The sequence below is a fragment of the Vanacampus margaritifer genome, chromosome 13, assembly GCF_051991255.1.
Source record: "Vanacampus margaritifer isolate UIUO_Vmar chromosome 13, RoL_Vmar_1.0, whole genome shotgun sequence".
NCBI classification, from domain to species: domain Eukaryota; kingdom Metazoa; phylum Chordata; class Actinopteri; order Syngnathiformes; family Syngnathidae; genus Vanacampus; species Vanacampus margaritifer.
The window spans coordinates 12,528,406-12,550,241 of record NC_135444.1 but is presented as its reverse complement, the minus strand read 5'-3'; the positions used below and the strand labels follow the sequence as shown (position 1 = coordinate 12,550,241).

Sequence of the window (21,836 nt, the reverse complement as noted above, 5' to 3'; positions counted from 1 at the left end):
CATTTACAACCAAGTTTAACAACGAACCGAGCACTAGACTACATCGCAATTATCGGCATCGTTAAGCTTCGTTTGCGGTCGCAAACGTTCCGAAGGATTTTCATTCCAAGAAAGACAACAACAAATGATGAACGTGTATTTAATATTTTATTAGTGCATATTTTTCTTTTTAAAATCAACACCAACAGAGTTTTGCCACACAAATGCAACTCCTTTCATCTAGGCTTTGGCAGCTAGTTTCCATCTCTCTAGCCACTCCTGAAAAGTCAATCCTCCCTTGCGGACATCAGGTAGGACATGCTGTGCTGGCTGATTCCACCTACGGGTGTGAACCCACACAAAGACACACATGAAGAAGTTAACAAACAAATATGGAAAATGCTCGTGATGACAACATATGAGAATGCAAAGAAATGTTGTATAAAACATGATTGTGGTTCATGCATTCATTATGATCTGTGATCATACAATGCTTCAGTTACGGATGACGTTACAGGCTAAAACAACAGATCAATCATAATATTTTTAACCATGTTGTCCAATGAAACATTTTTTTTCTTCAGTCAATAATCATTCACTGAAGTGTAAAACAATTTCAGAAAATACAAAGTCAAACATATTTCTAGAAAGATGCTGGATGTGTAAAGACTGTTTAACAGGGGTCACCAAAATGGAGGTCACAGCCAAGAACCACCAGTAGTCCACAGGTCTGTTCTAAAAATAGTACCCCAAATGATGGGACATTGTGATTTCCTACGTACGGTAATGTAAGTGGTATGGTATATGGTAATGTGAAAGTGATCATTTGAAAATGTAAACACTTGCAGAGATTTACAGAAATAAAGCAATGCCTATTTCCAACCTTGTAATATCTTTGTTGATAATGTCAGAAATCATTAACTCGTTCAGTGTCTTCACATAGGTGAGTATCATTAATTATCAATAACAACATATTAAAGGTACGTTGGGCTAATTTCAAAAGGGTTTATCAATCTGGTAACACTTTGCATTAACCAGTAGCAAAAAGTAGTGCTTAGTTTCCAAAAGGTCGGTGCTGTATAATTGACAGACGTAATGGCTGAACCTCAGGAGTGTTCAGTAGGTGTCTAGCAACGTGTCTCACCAGTCAGAAATGGCCATTTCAACCTTCTTTGCATAAGAAAGACTTTCTGCACAATTTTGGGTAAGAATGTTGGCCCTTGGCACCAAAGACTTCTGCAATTTCTTATCTTCCTCTTTTACCCTGGACAGCAAGGCTTAAAAATGCATGAAGACAAAGAATAGTTACAATACAATTCAAAAGTATTTTTTGTACAAACTTGTATGCGTCTCGATAAAACGCTCAGTGCTTTATTTTGATTACCTTTGTGATCGGATGCAGGCAGCCGCGCCGCCGCCTCCTTGGATGTCCGCAGGGTGGTAGAGTGAAGTTGTAGTAACTGACAGAGAAAACGCCACTCGAGCTGGTCACTGCACGCTTGGGCGCACAACTCTTCTGGACCCTTGATAAAAACGATCAAATGGAATTCCACAACAAATGTCAAATCTACATACTGGATGGGGGGGGTCTTTATATGTTCATGTTACAATCAAATACAAACCAATGAATATGAAATTTAGCAATCAAAACAAACTATTGGCGGGGCCACGACACCACAAGTTTTACTTTTTGAGTCATACTGTAAACCGCTGACTCGTGAATCCAAAACGACGGAGAGCTGTTTAGCGTGAGAACAAAAAGTCGGTCACAATTTGCTCGCGACAGATGGAAGTGTTATGCGCTCACCCTGTAGAGAGGGAACGCCATGTTCTGACACAGGCTGCTGAAGGTCGGCGACTGCAAGCGATAGATGGACAGCCACGATGCCGGAATTCTCTGCATTCTGCAGCGAAAAATATGCAGAGAATTTGACTACGTTGGTTGGATTTAAACTTCATCAAGAAATCAGATTTAGTTGACTTCTGTTCAAAACTAGCCATGAAATGAAAACAATTAAATGCAGGGTTAACTATTTGACTGCCAAAAACGTTAAATAATGTTTAGTAAAATCCTAGGGAGGAGTGCCAAAGACGTTAAAAGACGTTTGTTTCAAAACAGAGGTGAAACTAACCATTTTCTATTGTTGATTACTGAAAAACGGAATAAGGTAGAAACAAACTTTTTTTTCTGATGAAAGATGAGAGTCCAATCTTTCATTTGGTAGTATGTGTGTTTCCATAGTCCAAACACATAATTTTCTGTGGACCTTGAAAGATCAGTCAAAATGCTTTAAATCGGCTGGCACCCACGGCATCCCTTTTCTGAAAACGTCTGGCAGTCAAAGAGTTAATTATGTAGTATGATAGGCCAATTATTGTTTTTCCTACACAAGAATACTTAAACTTAAATCAAGGTTCATAATAAGCCATGATTTTTGGACCATGCAATTACACTTTCCACTGTATATAAACATTGCAGCCATTTGACACACATTTGACGCTGAGCTCCATGTTTTTACCCATCAACTGTCCTCCGGTCCAGAGCTTGAAGCGAAACGGTGCCCATCTGTATAACCTCCTTTGAGATGGCGCTCTTAATGCTGTTGGCCGCAACGATGATATCGTTGCACTCTGGCACCACCTTGCCTTCCAGAAAATCCTGTAGCTAAAACAAAGACAAATAAAATAAAAAAAATGTAATTTTTAAAATTTTGCATTATTCAAAGCGTGGTATCAAAGACGGAGAAGATACCTCCTTGTGCGTCCGGATTAATTCCGTTTTAGTTGATGAATTTGCCTTAATCAGACTTCTAAGATGTTCTTGTTTGAGGACCTGACCAGACACAGCATGACAAGTTAAATGAATGAATGAATCACAACATTGTCCATCAAGTCTCACCACTAGATGTCTGAAGTCCATAATTTTCTGCCACTGGCTGTGAAGTTTGCGGATCGCCTCCTGTCGGCTTCTAGCATGCTGGTCAAGCCGGATGCACCATTCTTGAATATGATCCCTGGTTGCCACCTTCATCACACGCTGAAGCTCCTGTTCCAAAGCTGACCTACACACACAATAACCAAGAAATTAACGATACATAAACTTGATTAAACAATTAACTCGGCTATTGTGGCGGTTTGTCCAAGAGTTCCGAACTTTGGACTTACAGTGCCAATGCATCATCAACAAAGCAAGACAGCTTCTGTACTGCCTGCTTCCTGTAAGCCACCAGCTGGCACTGGAGTTGCTGGACTCTGGAGCGAGTCTGGGATAATTCCACAAAACTCTCCTCTACTTCTTGCCATGCAGCCTGCAATCGAATAAACAGAATTGACTCTATGTCTCACCAAACATGAATACAGTGGTGCTTTGACTTACGAGTTCAACTGGTTACGTGGCCACAGTTGTAACCCAAAACCCTTGTACCTCAAATCATCTTTCCCCACTGAAATGTATGAAATGCAATCAATCTGTTCCAGTGCTGGCAAATTTTGTAATTTGATTTTAATTAAAAAAAAAAAAAGTATTTAACAGTTTGCGCATCATGGTGTTATGTTGCTCATTCTGGTGTGTGTGGAAGCAGGAGGTTTGGTACAAAAACAACCAAACCAAATAAATAACAATTTAAAAGTATATTTGGGAGGGTATCACAGTACCTGTAGATTTGTACAGACTTTCCATCTCAACTGCAAAACAATTTTTCAAAAAGAATAAAGATTATATACATGTGAGGATTGTTGCATGCTGTGTCAAATAAAATTTGTTCAAAAGTTTATACATGCTAATTGTTAGCCTGTCTACAGCTTTTTGCACTTGGTGCTAATGGACTTGATGGTTTGGTTAAATACACTACATGTTATTCTTATGTTTAGTTTTGAAAGGAATTCCGACTGTCATCACAAGTTTGCTCTATGTTATTTATTTGGTTGTTACTAACATAACTATGAGATTCCTTTTTCAAAAATCATTTCCAGTTTAAATACATTTTGTAGAATCTTTAATTTGGAATCTAATAGTTATGTTAGTAACAACCAAATTAATAATATAGAGCAAAGGTATAGAGGTTCCTTTTAAAGTAAACGTTAACTTGGAGTGTCAATAAACAGCTTGAAACAAGCACTTGGCATCTTTTCTTTTTTTTTTTTTAAAAAAAGAATTGTTCACTGTTTGCTAACTCCTGCTTGTTTGTAAATTTGGCGCCACCATATCTAGCGAGCGCGTCACTTAATTTTTTTAAAGACATAAAATAAAATAAATAAAATTGGCGAAGCGACAGCTCATATCTTACACTCATAAGTCAGGTCACTCGTAAGTCGAGGTAATTGTTATTAATCGTGTTAGTAAGAACGACCTGTAAGAGGGCCTTAACAGACGGAAAGTCGTCATCCTCCTCTGCCGTTATGTCTATGAGATGATTGCTTTCATAATGGAACCTATAAAAGAAACAGCGAATAATAACCCACAACAGAAACCTCTTTCACATAAATCCAAATACTTTAGCATGAACTTATTGCTTTGCATACCCAAGAGCTTTCACATCCTGAGTAACATCCATAGAGGACACTTTCGCCTCCAATGCCTTCTGCTCTTTGGAAGCCAAATGTTGCAATGCAGAGAAGATGTGGTTTGGGGGATAAACATCCACCAGGTTCTGAGCACGTAGCAAACAGTGATATATTTGATGTAACGTTAACACACGTACATAAGAACTCCAATATTGTAGTGTTTCAAAATACCAACCTCCACAGCACTTAGCCAGAACTGATACACAGCAGTCCTTTGCTCACCAGTCATACTGCGACGACAGAGAGAGAGAAAATTAACCAAGCCGTAAAAAGCAGTTGATTTTTTTTATTTGATATAAGCAATATAACATGAGACTCCCACCGTGCAGTGTCTGCCGTTTTCAATTCAATCGCTTGTAAAGACTGGTAAAAATGGACCCTGTTGTTACACAGCTCTCTCACTTGACGCTAATGAAAGACATGAAGTCATCAGTTGATATGTTGCCAGAACTAAGTACACATATAGATTCCATTAAATTCAATACTAGAAAAATAATTATAAAACTAGATCAGTAAATCAAAACCATTAAAATACTGAATGCTTTTTCTTCTGTGCCAAGTTCCTAAATAAAAATGGAACTAACCATGAATTGTAAAGAATCTTACCAGGACTTGTGGCTCAACTGGACATTCGAAGAGGAACGTGTCAATGTCACTGTTGCTGGAAAGCTGATTCTCAAACAACACCTCAACCTCTGCTTTCCTGCAATGGAGAATAATGAAAGTTAATCCTTCAAAAAAAAGCAATTGATGGATTATACGAGTGAGTGCACAGTGGCACATTTCTGGAGACGGCTTCTGCCTTACCTGGCCATCTGCTCCAGAGCCCGACAGCAGCCGTTGATCTCTTGAATGTCACTTGACAGCATCTTGCGACCTGACACGCAGCGCTGCTTGAAGGCCTGGAGAAGCAAATTCCTGTGCTGACTGTCCTCCACCTGGGCACAGGTAGAACTGATAGACCGCTCTGTGGAAGAGGGAGAAAACAAGAAAAGGTCATCTCTTCACATCTAATTACATTTGGGTGTTTGTTGTTACCAATGTACTGACCTTGCGTGGCAAGCTGTTCCTCAGTTGCTTTTATCTCGGAGTCCAGGTGACCAATCTCACTTCTGAGCTGCTCTATCTTCTTCTGAAGCTCGCTCCGTTTAGCAGCCACACTCTGGCCCTCACAATGCTTCGCCTGAGAACACAAAACAACATGAAAATGAACTTGGTCCTTAGGGGATAATAACAACAAATGAAGTTTGAAACCTACGGTAGCCTACCTCTTTGTCTTGAAGCACTTTGTACCTTTTCGATAGTCAAAGAAAATACTAAACAACATATATACAACAACAATGTATATAAATTTAGTTTTGCAATTCCTTTAGCAGACTGTAAAACTGAAAATAAAATAAATACATTAATAGTAACCTTGACTCAATGACAACAACAAAGTATGGCTTGCTTTGTACATGATGAAAGTGATCGGGTGCTAGTTTGCTTCCTGACTACTGTTGAAGTGACCTTGAGCAAGGTCTAACTTGCATGTTTGCGCAATTGATTGGTTTTTCCTTGTGGATTCCAACATAAGTATATCAAATTCAAAAATATGTCAATATGGGTAGTTGTCTCACAACACAAATCAAGTTACGTGGTTAATAAAATTGACAGTTAAGAGGCAAAAGGATACCACTGAAGATTGCCGCGCTTGAGCTTTACAGTCCTAGAAAAGACAGACAAAACGTGAGAGCGTTCAGTTGTAAACTACGGAAACATATTATTGCCAGCCTGCCACACCAAATAGAAATAACAAGTTCAATACGATATCACAAAATGTGTAACATGGTAACTTAGCACATTAAAACGGGGATGACCCCCGACCCTGCCCACCCAACGCCATATAACAACGAGATACATAATACAGTATAACAATTACTACATGAAATTTAAATGTTTAAGACGAACCTTTGTTGGAAAACGTGGTGGATGATATACTTCCATATGGACGTTCCTTTCCCAACGCACAGCCTGGAAAGCAAAGCAGCGCTATGTTCAAATCAGATGTGACAGCTTACAAGCGATAATAATGCAATAAAATGACACTGACGTTTTGAAGTAGCTGTCAGGCGGCAGTTTCTCTGCGGGAAGATTTAACTCCTCTGTTGCCCAAAGTTTCAAATCCTGTCCAAGGTGTCTCGTCGCCATCCTGCTCGACGTCGACTGGAATTCCAGCTATCTGGCTGGATGCGCACGCTAACTATCGACGAGGTGTTTGTAGTTAATAGTTGCAGTACGTCGTACTTACATACTCGCATGAGGAAAACCCATTACACACAACTGATCTGACTTTTTTTTCCCTCTCTCTTTTTTTCTATATTCAAGAAATTCGTTGAACTTCCAACTTCCCGCCCAATCTCATCACTTCCGGGATACGGTTAAGTTTTGGTCACATGTCAGGTCACATGACTAAGGTGACCCAGCCCCTTTTTCCTTCCACTACCAGTACTTGATTTTACACTCTCCGGTTCAAGAGCGACTATTGTTCATACCCCCCACCCTCCCCAAAAAAATGATTAGAAGTTGTTTTATAAGTTACATGACAACCTATGATTTGATTAGTATATTTAAGTTGTATCCAGAATATTTGCTATAGTGTGCTAAAATAATATTGCTAAAGCTTTCCACAACTTATGTTCTTTGTCCACATACGGCAACCCTCCCTTAATGTCATTGCCTCAATTCAGCACCCCCCCCCCCCCAATGGTTAATTAAAATATTTTTATTTAATTGTTTACTTACTTATTTAAATAACTAGCAAGTTGAGTACAGTAAATCATAAAATACTGTGCGTGTGGCACATTATTTATTTTAAAATTAAAAATGTGTCCCTTGAGCAAACAAAACGCAAAAAAACAAAAACAAAACATTTGAGCACCCCAGGCAGATACGGTCAGTTTCATTTGTATGAATTAATAACCAAATTCATAAATTAAGACACTAAGCCATCATATACCATTTTGTTTAATTTTTAACATGAAACGAGTTGCAAATTTTTTATAATTTAAATTCTGATTGCATTCTATGGAGCCCCTCTGCATTCAATTAAATGCAGCTTGAAAAAGCCCAAACAGTAAACAAAAGTACAAATTATGGGTAATAAACTATTTGCTGCAGTTAACAACAAACATGCCAGATAAACTATTTGCTGCAGTTAACAACAAACATGCTAGATACTTCAAATCAAATATACATTCACTAAATGAATACATTTACTACAAAGAATCAACTATGTAGCAATGATTTCAATGCACAGCATTAGACAAACTGAACCCAGACTTTAGGATCTTGGTAAACATTAATACTCAAACTGTAGAAACCGAGGTGATTATGTTAAGCAATGTCATATTTCAAGTGCGTTAAATAAAGCAGACCTGTACTCATAAAATCAAAAGGTCCTCATCTCTTTGATTCAGAATGGTGAAAATCTTTTCATAATTCAAGTAAATAATAACATAACACCCTTATACATTTTGAAAATAAACTAAGCCTTTCATTATGACATGTTGAAATACTTTCACAAAAGCTAACTTGCATGAATTACGTGTTAAATTGCAGAAACGTGGCAACGATTATTGTGTTTTGTTGTTGTTCAATGTCACCGAATCCTGGTAAACAGGTTAAGTACTGACAAGGATTCCTGAAAGAAAAAGAACAATACATATGTGAATGATCTGGCAGATATGAATATGATCTGTAACAAAAGCTTCACCAACCTTTGTGGATCTTGTTTTACTGAACACATTCCAAAAGCGGAGTGTCTCATCTCCAGCTCCCGTAACAATCGCTTCACCATCCGGGGACATAGCCTGACGATGAACAGAAAAACAAACAAAAAACATGAAGAAACTTTGATAAGTGATGACATAAATGACATCAAAAGTCATATGAAGAACAGAAAAAAATGAACTCACTAGGTAGAGAACTCTGTAGGAGTGCCCTGTGAGCTTGGCCACTTGAGTAAGCGCTGGATATTTCCACACCAAGATCTGGTTTTGAGAGTAGCCGTGAGTGCTCACCTGGGAGGCAAAAACAGGAATTAGAATTGCAAACATGCTGTGGGAAATTCAACCTCAATACTGAAAATTGTTGGTGCTCTAATGTTGCAATGTATGTATTTTTAGAAATTCAAAAGAGGGGAATGACTATTAAAAAAGTCATAAATGTCAATCATTACAAGAATTTTAATCCCCTTAAGATTTCCAGAATACCACTCCATTCACTATGACACAAAGATCAACTTTAACAGCAATGAATAGTACAAAAAGTACATTGTGTGTGACGTTATCTCGGTGATAAACTTATTACTCCAAGCTTACTTCATGTAGCTATTTATTAAAGCATGTATTTATTTTGTCACAGATTTCATAACATAATTTATTAATTGAAACAACTCTAAGAGCAACAGTGCTTAGTTCTTAAAAGTTTTTTTTTTTTCGCATCAAAATGTGTCATGGCTGTTTGTGGAGCTAAAATAGCTCCACACATGACTATTTAGTCTGCCATTATGTTTACTGACTGACACTGAGTAACTGACTAACTTAACAGCGTGCAGCTGCGCTTAAACATTACACGCTTAACCAAGCGGACGAAAAACTAGTTCCAAATAACCCCGTAACATTTAGGCAATATCTCAATAAGTTACTTTCCACTGTGTTACTGCTAATGATATACATTGGCCTACCTTGAATAACTTAAAGGTGGAGTTAACAGTTAAGGAAAAAAAAAAAAAAACTTCGTCATAAGTGTGAAAAGTGTCTGAATGACCTCACAGAAGAATATCATTAAAATAACCTTTTAGAAAATTCCTTCTGGCTCCATCTTTTGCCAATAATTAAATTCTAATTACTATTTTAAACGTGTCACGGCACGACAGAACCATCCTATCAAAGGTGTGACCAAGTGGTATGTATGAAAATGACACTACGTTGAAATATTACTTGTAATTTCTCTACTCCACTTCTAAGTATTGAAAGTGTCAATATTTTGATTTGGGATCCACATTTTAAATGCTAATTAAATTATGATAACTTAATATTTTTAAGGCCCTTCCAATTGTGTGTTGAAAGGACTTCCTTGTAAAATGAAATGATGCATTTTCTTTATAAATCAATTGTAAGTACTTCAAAGATCAAATTCAAGATTTTCCCAGCACATTACAGATTCATTTGAATATGAAAGTAAACCTGGCTTGCCTGAATTGATACAAAACATTTTGCTTATTTCCAAAAGTTATATTCAACAATGTCAGTAAATCATTTGATCATTTATTTCCTCCCTAACATCAATCAAATGACTATTTGTTGAAATAAATACTACAATTTCAAACAATAAAAAAATATCCAGAGTCACCTACTAGTTCATTTGTGTGCTTGGACCAAGCCAGGTTGCAGACCTGCGAGCCAGTGTCCACACACTGCAGCGGCTGCGATGTCAGCGTATTCCAGAAGCGAATACAGCGGTCAGCCGTGCCGCCCCCAGAGGCTAGCAGGCCATGCTGGTGAGGTGACCAGGCGATGGCCTTCACTGCCGCCAGATGATTTGTGTAAGATTGCACCGGGCTCAGTGAGGAGTGATTCCAAACCAGCAACTGAAATGATGCGGAAGGCATTCAATGAGCAAATGGTCACGTAGACAAAAAGTACTGTATGTAACAGAAACAGACTGCAATGCAATAATGACCATACATGTCAACTTTAGATCTCAAGGGCCACACTGAATAAAAAAAAAAAAAAAAAGAAGACAGGTAGGCCATTTGTTGATGAGGTAGAAAAAAAAAAAAGTGTAACGTAGGTAAAATAACTCATTCATTCCCTTTACCTATAATTCAGAATAGAAGGAGTAAATAAAATCTGTGAAGTGCGACTACAAACCTTGTTGTCATTGCCGCCAGAAGCGAGCAGCTGATGGTCGGTGCTCCACTTCAACCCGCACACTTCCTGCCTGTGCCCCTGAAGGCGTCGCTCCGACTGAATTGGAGGAGTTCGGATGTCCCTCTGAAGAATCATGCGATCGCGGCTGCCCGAGGAGAGTTGGTCAGCATTCCATGCTAGTGCTCCTGAAGCCAGCCCCCACCCCAAAAAAAAAATTGTGTTTTAAACATCTAAACAACTATGCATTGAGTCACTAATGTTGGATTTACAGCTCATGGTATAAATGAGACGTTTTCCATTTTTGCATGGTGGCATTAATAAAATAAATAAATAAAAAAAGAAGGAAATCGGATATCTTCAGATCAGAATCAGGCCTATTCCAACAACACAAATAAAAACACCTGCTGTAAATCTAGACTACAGTGAAAACATTTCAATATGGTCTAAATATGGTTAACTGCTAATATTCTGACCGACTCTGGCTGAATGTCCTTCCAGGGTGGAGAGTTTCTTTCCGCCGCCAGCATCCCAGATCTGAACGTAACCCTTTTGAGTCCCCACCGCTACCAGGTTGCCCTAAACATATGAAGAATCCTTTCAGCATGACCGAAATAACTCCACCACTTTATTACAGGTATACGTTGCGCACTTACCCTCTCAGACCACCCGACTGACGTGACAGAGTCCCCCTCCACAGATAGATCACACAGCCTTGTTACCTAAGGAAGAAAAAATTCAAAAGATGAATATATTTGCTGTATATTTCCATTTAGTCACTAAAGGCCCGTTTCCACTGCAGGAACTTCGGAGTAAAGTTATGGGGCTATCCCCGTATGTGCGTGTCTCCAAGGCAGGAGCCTTCCCAACCGGGCCACATTTACAGGAACTTACTATTCGAGGGTAGGTAGTCTGGCTTCAGTGCTGATTGGCTAAAAATTATTTAATTAAAAAAAATTATCTTACCTTCATGCATTCATGATGTATTCGCGGCTTAAGTCTCTTCCAACAAAACAATTCTGATAATCCTTTGCCTATTTTCGTTCCACTCTACTGCCTTTTCAAACTCTTCATCGAGGCGCCGCCTCCTCTCACTCAAACCGTCCATCCACACCACTGGCAGAGCCAGACTTTAAAAAATTGGGGGGGCAGGCAGGGGCCAAGAATACTTAGTATGCGTATCCAAACATTATGCCAAATATTTTTGTTTTATAAACAATTAATTTCATTTGGAATCTCTAAATGTTAAAACATATTTAAGTACACATTATAGCACTTGTAAGCGGTTCAGGAAATGCATGGATGGATTACAGCACACAGGAGATTTTTGCCCATAATGTGTTGGACAAAATGTACAATATTCGAACAATGAACAATTAATATGTGTTTAACATGAATGAAATTTGTTTGAAATTTGTTTCGCTTAAGGAACAAGTCATATTTTCTTGTTTCATTTTCCACACACCCTATGAAAAAAAAAATAAAATTGTTACTCCTAGCACTTTATTTACAACCACATAATGTTACTAATGTTATTATTTAATAATAATAATAATGTTATTAAATCCTGCTATTACACCCCCCCCCACACACACACACACTTCTAGACTAAAAACGTTAGGGCATATATACTAAGTGAGTAAGTGCTAAGCTGTATTCTATGCTTTTAATTTGGAAGGCCGCTCCGTACTTCTGTTTCCTGTTTCACGTCCTCGTTCGTCATTCAGCTCATGCGTTTATATTTAGCTTGTGCAAAAACAACGTTAACTTATTGAGGTCCGTTCAAAACAATCTATCTGAATATAAAATATATATTAAACAGTCACTCACATCTCACGGGAAAACCAACATGACATTGCCAAAAACGTGTCATCTTGATGCACTGATCTGAAGTGTCTTGATGGGACTCAAGAGATTCTTCTTCTCCAGACTCCTATTGAGGTGGATTACAACATATTGTGGTACATAGCGCCACCTATTGTGCGGGAAGGGAATAATTTGTAGGCGTCTGATTGAAAAAAAATGGGAGGCTGCACTGGCAAGACGTGGGCTCCACTGCGCCAGCGCCATGATATGTCAATCATTCGGCGCCTTCGGGGTCCAATCTCATTTGAGCAAGGGCACGTGCCAACACGGCCTCCCCTCTGGCTCCGCCAGTGATCCACGCCAAGTACACATAAATATAAAAGCAGAAAAAAAGGCAACCGTCTCAAGTTTTCGTGCTTGGGTGACGTAATGGGAGAAACGGTCGCACGACGATTTCGTGTCGATCGAAACTCGTGGTGACGCGAAATGGGTCGTACTGAGCGGGCCGGCTGAGAGGACGGTTCCTGTGTAAGTCCCTTCCCCACTCCCTCTACTCAAACGTCCTGAAGCGGAAACGGGCCTTAAGAGAACCAGTTCTGCAGCAAAAGTTACACATAGAGTTAGAGTAGATCAACTGTTTGGTTCAGTTTGCAATCCGTACTAAACTACTGTCAGGTATCTGTAGCGTAAATCGGGTAACAGTTTAATAGTGTGAGTGGCAGGTATACCTGGCTGGTACAGGCACTCCACAAGTAAACACATGTTCCCAGGCCGACGCTGAGCACATTGAGAGACGACCAGTCCACCAAATTCAAGTAAAAGTCATCCTGCAACTCCGGGGCATCCAAGACTTTGAAAGGGATCTTGGGAATCTTTCTGGCTGGCTTTCTAGGTGATCGCAACAGTTTCTGACTGCAAGAAAGAAAGTCAGAAATGTTGAAACCTTCAGGTAACACACAACTTAAAATTTTACATATTCATCAAGTATGAGAGTAAAAAATAAACTTTTCTACCTTTTGCTACTGACAGGTGATAATGAGTATGGAGAGAGGTTAGTTTCGTTTGCTGGTGATCCTCTTTTGAGCTCAAGCGTGTACTGCAAAAAACATCATGGGAGAAAAAGTCTTTAATGTTTCTCCTTTAGTGTATGATGTGTTAGCAGCAGCTATATTTCCTTTTTTAATTTAAAATATTCATACAGTGAAAAGTCTCTGCTTTTCAGGTGTCAGTAGCTGCAAATGACTGTCTTCCGTCTGAGGGTCCTGGATCCTTTCTATTCCTGCTCCCAAGAGCTCATTTTTCAGTAAAGCGGTGTACGTCAAACCATCTGCTGAAGACACACACAATTAGAATTTGATACAAACAGAAATCTACAGCCATCTACTGTGTTTAAACTAAAACCTAAAAAACAAGCAAACAGACAAACATGCAAATTGACAATATGCACATAGGAGAGATTCTGGATTTGAATTTCAGCTGTAGTCCCCACGTGTGGAGTTATCATGTCCTTCCCGTGTGTGGGTTTTCTCCAAGTATTTTGGCTTCCTACCACACTCTAAAAACATGCAAGTTGGGTTAATTAAAGTCTATGCTATACAGGATGAAAATCATTCACCTTTAACAATATCAGAAGATGGTTCCTTGGTTTTCCTGTTTTGATTTGCTGACTTCTCGTTTTCCTATTTGAAAACAAAAGAGACTTTCATCAATGATCACAGGTCACAAATTTGTCTTACACTAAATATCAAATAACACACCGTAAACAGAATATAATTTTTCTGTATCGGCCCAACCCAATGCATCGGGAAATACATTTGACTTTCTACTGACCAATTTTGTTTGCTCTACAACACTTCAAAATAGCAAATTCATTATATAGGGCACAATACCGATGTAGTGGATAGGGAGTAATTCCAAACACAAAATTCAGTGCTTCTTCCTAACGCTACAGGTTAATATTACAGAATTGTGATTGACTTGGAGCTACCCTGAAATGATTACAGGTTCCCTGTAAATTTTGAGCAGGGTACTTACACTGAGCCTGTGGAAGTTGATATCCCAGTTGGCCCCCGCTCTAGTGGGAATGAATCTGTCTCCAAGCTTATTGGGTGACATTATTGGGGAAGCAGTGGAAGGTGTTGTGTTCTGCAAATAACACATGTACACTGTGATGTGTGAGGTGTAATATTTGTGACTGAAATAATTGGAATAAAAGAAAGAAAACTCACAGTAAGGCTCCTGTTGTCATTTTGATGGTTGATTTGGCGCAAAAGACGGTATTCATATTGTGGATCCATTTTGAAGTTCAAGTAAGACCTAGGAAATATTACAATTACTAAACTATATAATAATCAAACGCATGCATTTCACACTGTTCAAACTCTTACTGTTGCACTTTCCTAAAAAGAAAAGGTTTTTAGCTGTTATTATTTTACATATCATTACACCTGTTCCTGTTTCCACAAAACATAAGCATTTAACCAATATGTTTTTAAATGTGTGTTTCCTTGTAAATTATTGATCCGTATGTATTGTGAACCAAACCGTGAATTTAGATCGCATCGTTAAACCCCCATAGCGTTATATATTTAAGTACTTACCATCGATTCACGGGCCATCTGAGGGCTAATTTACCCGCGATGAAAACAAATTATACACATCTAGCTGAAAGTGAGCAACCCCCATTTTTGAAATGCTTGTCGTTTGCACATACACTACAAGCGAAAGACCATTTACCATACACTACAGCGGCTTGTTATGTTCAAACAAGTGTGTGTGTGTAACAGTATGCTAACCTTAGCTTACTTAGCGAGAGTAGCTAACTGTGGTACCGTTCTACGGCTTGCGAGAAGACCTACCTTTAAAGTGAAGAGTCACTCTCTAATGCCACCAGCCAAACTACAAACATTACCCCGGAAAATCTAGATGCGGGGGAGTGCTACAGTACCGTACTGTACATGTCAACAAGTGAGGCGAGGTTCACGCAGGTGCATTATGGGATAGATATCCCCCACGTGACGTAAACACGGAAGTGCGGCACTTTAGCCCGTACAGGGAAATTAGCTAGATATCCCATAAAGTTATTTTTCTGTAACTTATTTTTGTTCCATGTCGTCGCTTGTATTCACCACACAAGTTAAATTATATTAAATTGTAAGTTGGCCGCCAGTCACAACGTTTATTGTCATAGCACTCAATGTTTTCTTGTTTTTTCTTTTTTGCAATACAAAAAATTTAGTGATGGCGAACTAGTACTTAAGCAACAGCCCTGATTACTAACCAAGAGCGTGTGATAAGACCAACGTAACATAAATGGTTTGTATGAAGGTAAATAATTTGCTCATTTTTACACAGTTTTAAGAAACAATTACTTCTCTTTATTTTTGTTCATTAAAAATTTTTGTCGCCTTGTTTCAGGTACCTATGAAGTTAAATAAACTAAACGTATTATACAACAGTGGTTCTCCCTGTAATAAAATTAAATGAATTATTCCTTAAAATCTATCAATCCTTCAACTCATACAAATTACTTCTAGATGATGTTACTTCATGTAATGCACAGTTGACCTTTCTAATGAGGACGTATTTATTTATTTTTGCTATCTTGAAGCATGTCATGTCTCTTATCCACACATAGGTGGCGTGCTAACCTAACTGTCACCATTATGTGGTTTCCACTTGGGGGTGATGAGATAAGTTCTCAAGATCATACTTTATGTTTTCTGGTGGTTTATATTTCATAGTTATATAAATCTTATATTATCAACAATTCTCTCTTTCATCAAAGTTTATACTTTTGACAGTATGTCAATCCGCTTTACAGTCTCAAGGGCCAGGCAGAGATAAACAACAATAGACACAATATAAAACCTAAAGATACAAAATATACATCTACACAAAATAATCACAAGATCATATCTACTGCATATAAGACATAATTCAATAGCCACTGGTGCCAACATCTGAAATTGATCTGAGAAATCATGTAGCACTTAACCTTACGTTTTTGTAATCAGAGCATGTTCGTTAAATAGACAAAAATTAGAATGTGCTAATTCAGATATTGCCTAACAATACCACTTGAACTAAATGTAGCATTGCAGTAATGAATATTCCTAAAATTACAAAAAATAAAGTGACAGTGTGTAAAATTTAGTCTAATCTTTTGGTAAACTAAAAGAATGCAACAACTTAAGTTCGAAGCACATCCATTTAAAAGCACAAGCACTACGGTGTCTCAGAAAGACCACACTTCGCAAGCTTAGTGAGCGAGCAAGCCGCTAAGCGGGAGAAGCTAGCAAAAGCTAGCGAGAGCAAAGCAGAGGGAGACAAGCAGCGGGAGCCCGAATCACGGGACTCCCGCCTCTAGCAGAATGGATCTCAGTGTAATGGAGAAAAAGGTTGTTATTGTTTTTAAAGAGAATTTTCTATTCAAACTACTTACTATCCACCTCTGATGCATATGCATGCACAACTGTCACAGTGTCTTTAATGGTGGCAAGTGTAGTGATAATAATTGCACATTGACCCCCACAAAGGAACCCAAGGAACTATGCTATATGTTTTATGGTGAATGAGCCTATAGAAAATGCACACAGTTCTACAAGTGTGAATGATGCCCCTCCTCTTCTATGTCTGTCTCACTCACAGACACACCCAAGCAACACTGGCGCCAACCAACAAATCCCCCCCACCGCACAACCCCCCTCATCATCACCCTCCAACCCCAAGTGACCTCTAATTATGTCATGCGAAAAAGCTGTGTCCCATTGAAAAGCTCTCTTAATCAAACCCAATTAATTCCGCTATTTTCCCTTATTATCCTTTGCGAGGAACGCGTCTTCCCAATAAGACTGTTAACTCCAGCCGCGGCCCTTTCAGATCTGCTCGGGCACCGGAGTGAAATAATGGAGCGCACAATTAATCAATTAGTAATTAGGGACTCTGTTGTTCTTGACGGACACAAAGACTGTTGTGCATTGTGGGGATTAGTTAGTGGTTGTCCTATTTACACTTTAGTCAACAGGCTTTCAGTTTAATTGCCATCAACTTTGCATTTTGACTGGAAACAGTGAAAATGGAAACTGGCAACAAGTTGCAGTATACAGATGACACTTAAAAGCAAACTTCATCAGTAGTGCACAATTTTGTATAAAATATATGCCTTTACAAATATGTTCTGTTTTAATTGGCACACACTCTGAAACAGTTGGGTCAAAAATAACCCAACTATGGGTCAAAAATGGACCAAATTGGGTCAATTTGAACCAACTTTGAGTCAAGAAATTGGTCTTTTAGTGTAAAACAACTCATAAATATTGGTCAGATCCTTTACTTGGGTAAAAAAAAAACAGTCATTTTGTTTAAAGCAACCCAAAAAGTTGGGTCAAATTGACCCATAAAGTGGATTGGTCCATTTTTTATCCATAATTGGGTTACTTTTGACCCAACTGTTTTTTTAGAGTACAGTCCGAAGTGGATTATATCTAACAATATGCTTATTCATTTGTTCATAGAATACAGTGTGAAGGTCTGCACACATAGGGAATAACTTTTTTTGTTGTTGTAAATTTTGTTCAATTGTAAACAAATAACATCTTCTGTGTGGTTTCTGGCAAGTGTAATGAGCTGTGCGAGATCCACGAGAATTTGATGCGTATTAAACCAAAACCAGATCTGTATCAAAATGTCTGTCATTACAAGATAATAATATATAGAACTCTTGTATTTTAATTTTAGATGATTATATTATGGAGGTGTACCTCATAAAGTGTCCTGCGAGTGCATATGTGACATATGGTGACCGCTAACCTTGCAAGACCTTATGTTGTTTCGTGCACGTGCGTCGCCAAGGTCAAAAGAAATCTCCTCGCCGGAGCCTTAGCTGTTGTGACAGAAGGTCTGGATACATCATCTGTGCTATTGTGTACTCTTGCAAAAGCTACTTTGTGTTGAAAAAGTCATTCGCTAATGGCCACATTCAGTCAAAGTCCGTTTGTGCAATAAGCCGACAAAATTGATTCTCCCGTCAGTGCCATTGTGCAGATCGGATTAGTTATTGTTTTGGAGGCGCAAGATGCCTGTGATTGATGTAACAGCTAATAATGTATGCAACCGATTTAAGAAGAAACTTCTTTTTTTTAACCCTTAAATATCATTTTCTATGCACATATACTGTATATGGGTATGTTGGAGGGTGCAAGAATATCCTCATAACTGTCTACATCAAATTCTAAACAACTGATCATTTAAAAAATATTAGTAGCCTGGCTGACATTATTAAATAGATGAATAATCCTTAATTAAGAGTTCAGAGGAAAATAAAAGTGTATTTTATTTTCTACATTGCAGCTACTTGTTTTTCTGCAGCGGTTGTGCCTGTTTCAATGCACTCTTTGACCTGGGTATGACTTATGAGTCAATATCACCATAAGGTGCCTTTGAGATCCCCCAACAACAAAAAATCCAGCAAACGTAATGTTCAATGTATTAAGTACTGCAATCAGACAATGCACAGTTCATGTAAACAGTAAAATATGAGCGCTTGCTGACAGGGTGGACATTTTTGACTAATGTTACTATTTAACGTAGGGATAGACCAATTATCGGCCGGGTGGATTATTGGTGCTGATATTCAAACGTCGGCCATTTTGAAGAATCATATGGCTGATAATAGCTCTATTTAAACAAAAGTTAACTTTAGGGAACTCATTTAATTATTTTTTTTAAATTAAATTTCCAGAGGTGCTGCTGACCCTGGGAACTCTCTGCACCTTCTTTTTCTGTTAGAAATGAAAACTAAGATAAGTTAAAAAAAAAAAAAAATTAATACTTGAGATATTTTGAAATTTTGGAATACTTTATTCACTGTAGAAAACAATTGTTTAAGTTTTTATTTAACTTTTGAAAACATGCTACTGCCCCTGGGAGATCCCGAAACTTTTTGTTGGATTTTTTTAAAACAAAGATGTCTATTGACTAAGAACTGCAATGTTTTACAAACCCTAAAAGTTGCTCAATAAACATATGCTTTCAAATTCTCCCCAAAATTAAGAGCTAGAGTTTGTATTTTTTCCAAATTTTGAAATGAATAAATATAGGTACCAAATATCGGTTATTGGCGTCCTTGACTATTAATAATCGGTATCGGTATCAGCCCTGAAAAAACACATTGGTCTATCTCTAATTCAATAAGCAAATTTTCGCACAATTGTCACACAATTTTTAAAAAAAATATATATATATATATATATATATTTTTTTTTTTTTACACAAATTGATATTTCCCTTCAGTGCAATTGTATTGCATTGATATACTATAGTGCCAAATCATTGATGATGATGACCAATGACAATAAAGGTATTTTTCTTGCTGTCAAATGTCAAAACAGGTCAGATTTTACCCGAACAGTATGCAAGGGTTAAATTGGATGTAATTACTTTTTAGTGTTGTTGCTCTTTTCCCATGCTTTTCTTTGTGCCGCTCAACGCATGCCTACCCCGGCCCCTGGCTGGGACCACGGCCCCGAGTGGGCCCCAACTGAGCAGTGCCAAGTTGTCTGGCTAGCCAGCGCTCGTTCAGGCCCGGCCCGCCCGGCTCGATTCGGCCTGGGTACTAATCCCTGGGGCTGTCAAAGGACCCCGCACTGAACTCATCCTGCAACACAGGAAAACGCTCTAATTGGGGGATTTTCTCCATCATTAATTCCGATGAGCAGCACCCCCCAAACCACCTTCCTCTCCACGCCTCCTCTATCCCTCCCTCTCTCTCCCACACTTTTCTGCTTCCTAATCTCCTACTTCGTGTTTCCATTTTTCATTATTTCCACTCGGACATCCTTCGTTGTTACAAGCTCTCATTGCTCTTCATCAATCAGCATTGCCCAATCAGATTTCAGCCTCTGTGTGTTGTCATGGCAATTTAACCTGGATAGCCTAACTCCAACTATATGAGCAGCGGGCCTGTTTCTTTAACCAATTGGATTTCAAATAAGGGATGGGCGAGTACCGATACCAGGTATCATATCGGGCTGATACCAGGCCTTATTTCAAGGTGTCATCTGTACCAGTTATATACATGAAAGCTTAAGATTTCAATTATTTTGAAATTTTGGAAAAAGTTATTTACTATAGAAAACTATAGGGAGCTACGGTATTTACTTGTTTAAGTTTCCATTTCACTTTTTAAGACATCCTGATGACCCAGGGAGCTCCCTGAATTTTTTGTTAGAATTTTAAAATGTCGACTGGCTAAGACAACAACCACAAAAACCTTCCACATTTTGCAAATCTGAAAAGCGGCTCAATAAACATATGCTTGACATTTCAATAAAAGTTGGAATTTGTATAAACATTTTGACGGCAATATTTTTTCTCTTTTTCTGCAAATGAATTTTGGCTCCAAATATCGGTTATCAGCCTCTACTACTACTAATCTGTATCACCCATTGGAAAAAAAACATATCGGTCTATCTCTACTCCAAGTAGCCCTGGATGCAGAGTCCAGTTTGAGGCGGACGTAACGTTTGACTCCGCCCACACAGATTTTTCAAAATGGTTTAAACAATTTTTTTCCAACAAAATGTGCAGATTCAATGACGAAGTATTTTTTTTTAACACATTATGGAGCATTGAAAATTACAAACACTCAACCCCTCAGTCAGCCGGGGGCGGAGCTAACTAAACAGTTTGTGGAAGAGGCGGAAGTGCAGTACTACATGTCCCCAGCAGATAGCGCATCTCTGGACGGTTGAGGTTAGTACAGTATTTGGGTTTCGGTCAGTTTTTAAATTTCGTTGTTCAATAAAGTGTTCAAAACATACTGTAATTGTTATGGGGTAGGGTTATGGTTAGAGTTTGGTTTAACAACAAAGGAAAAAAGAAGAAGGCGCTTCAAGGTCGAAACGGCGTTGCGGCATCCAGGGCTTACTCCTCTAATCAGTACTTGCAACGGCGGCCCATACCTCTTGTGACCGTTTTATGAGGTTCTAAAAATTACCCAAAAATAAAATTACCATTAATTCATGCATTTTTAAGGAAAAATGCTATATTGGCATATGTAGGCCTTAAAATGATCTGTCATTGTTTTTTTTTTCTTTAATGTATCAAAAGTACTAGTGTTATCGTTACTTGGTATCGCATTGGGGACTACTCCAGAGTTAAGTACTCATACTATCTGGTCTGAAAAAAAGTGTCATCAAACATTCCTCATTTCAAATATGCCTTATAGAGCCAGGAAGCTGGCCTTCAATAATATCAGCATTTTTCTGTCATCTGATTGGTTGGCCTCACCAAGCCCAGTTCGACTAAGAAAATCTATTGCGATTGGCATTAACGCATTTGTTAATCAGAAACTGTTTTTGTCGTGTCATTAGATAAATATTGATTCATCTGAACTGCTCAAGATGATGTCTGTGGAACAGTTGCGTGCTCTTCTGTCGCGTCTTTGTATAGTATTGATGGCTTCTCTAATTGCCACGTGATAGTGGTGGTATTAAGAGGTGGATTAATTCGGGTAAGCTCGATACCAAATGTACCGGTAAATTGAAACTGAAAATGGTGGTATTCTAAAAAAAA

General features: G+C 38.4%; 2 protein-coding genes across 3 annotated transcripts; both read right to left on the bottom strand.

Moving 5' to 3' along the window:
• Positions 1–130: 130 nt before the first annotated feature.
• haus5 (HAUS augmin-like complex, subunit 5) lies at positions 131–7,227 on the bottom strand. Its single transcript, XM_077583552.1, has 19 exons — positions 6,635–7,227; positions 6,493–6,555; positions 6,218–6,250; positions 5,811–5,835; positions 5,593–5,725; positions 5,350–5,509; positions 5,149–5,245; positions 4,865–4,950; positions 4,718–4,772; positions 4,501–4,628; positions 4,329–4,410; positions 3,145–3,287; positions 2,879–3,041; positions 2,732–2,812; positions 2,499–2,644; positions 1,787–1,883; positions 1,364–1,502; positions 1,124–1,256; positions 131–319 (listed from the first exon to the last, which is right to left on the bottom strand). Exons 1-19 carry the CDS (start codon positions 6,730–6,732, stop codon positions 220–222), a joined length of 1,962 nt encoding a protein of 653 aa, XP_077439678.1. The 5' UTR covers positions 6,733–7,227; the 3' UTR covers positions 131–219.
• Positions 7,228–7,530: 303 nt separating this feature from the next.
• LOC144062310 (fizzy-related protein homolog) lies at positions 7,531–15,265 on the bottom strand. 2 transcript variants are annotated; one of them, XM_077583553.1, is made up of 14 exons: positions 15,119–15,265; positions 14,489–14,576; positions 14,295–14,405; positions 13,876–13,939; positions 13,460–13,590; positions 13,274–13,356; positions 12,989–13,172; positions 11,111–11,176; positions 10,931–11,033; positions 10,458–10,642; positions 9,941–10,174; positions 8,499–8,603; positions 8,301–8,393; positions 7,531–8,224 (listed from the first exon to the last, which is right to left on the bottom strand). In XM_077583553.1, exons 2-14 carry the CDS (start codon positions 14,555–14,557, stop codon positions 8,183–8,185), a joined length of 1,470 nt encoding a protein of 489 aa, XP_077439679.1. In that variant the 5' UTR covers positions 14,558–14,576; positions 15,119–15,265; the 3' UTR covers positions 7,531–8,182. The 2 variants fall into 2 exon arrangements, with proteins under 2 accessions (XP_077439679.1, XP_077439680.1); XM_077583554.1 differs by having other exon boundaries at positions 13,460–13,587.
• Between the last annotated feature and the right edge of the window lie 6,571 nt (positions 15,266–21,836).

Coding starts and splice junctions, on each gene's coding strand:
- haus5 (XM_077583552.1), bottom strand. CDS start 6,732: ATGGCGACGAGACACCTTGGACAGGATTTGAAACTTTGGGCAACAGAG. Junction 4,411..4,500: donor CAGGATGTGAAAGCTCTTGG/GTATGCAAAGCA, acceptor TTTCTTTTATAG/GTTCCATTATGAAAGCAATC. Junction 1,503..1,786: donor TGGCGTTCCCTCTCTACAGG/GTGAGCGCATAA, acceptor GTTTTTATCAAG/GGTCCAGAAGAGTTGTGCGC.
- LOC144062310 (XM_077583553.1), bottom strand. CDS start 14,557: ATGGATCCACAATATGAATACCGTCTTTTGCGCCAAATCAACCATCAA. Junction 10,175..10,457: donor CTGGCGGCAATGACAACAAG/GTTTGTAGTCGC, acceptor GCATCATTTCAG/TTGCTGGTTTGGAATCACTC. Junction 8,604..9,940: donor CCAAGCACACAAATGAACTA/GTAGGTGACTCT, acceptor TTTGCCTCCCAG/GTGAGCACTCACGGCTACTC.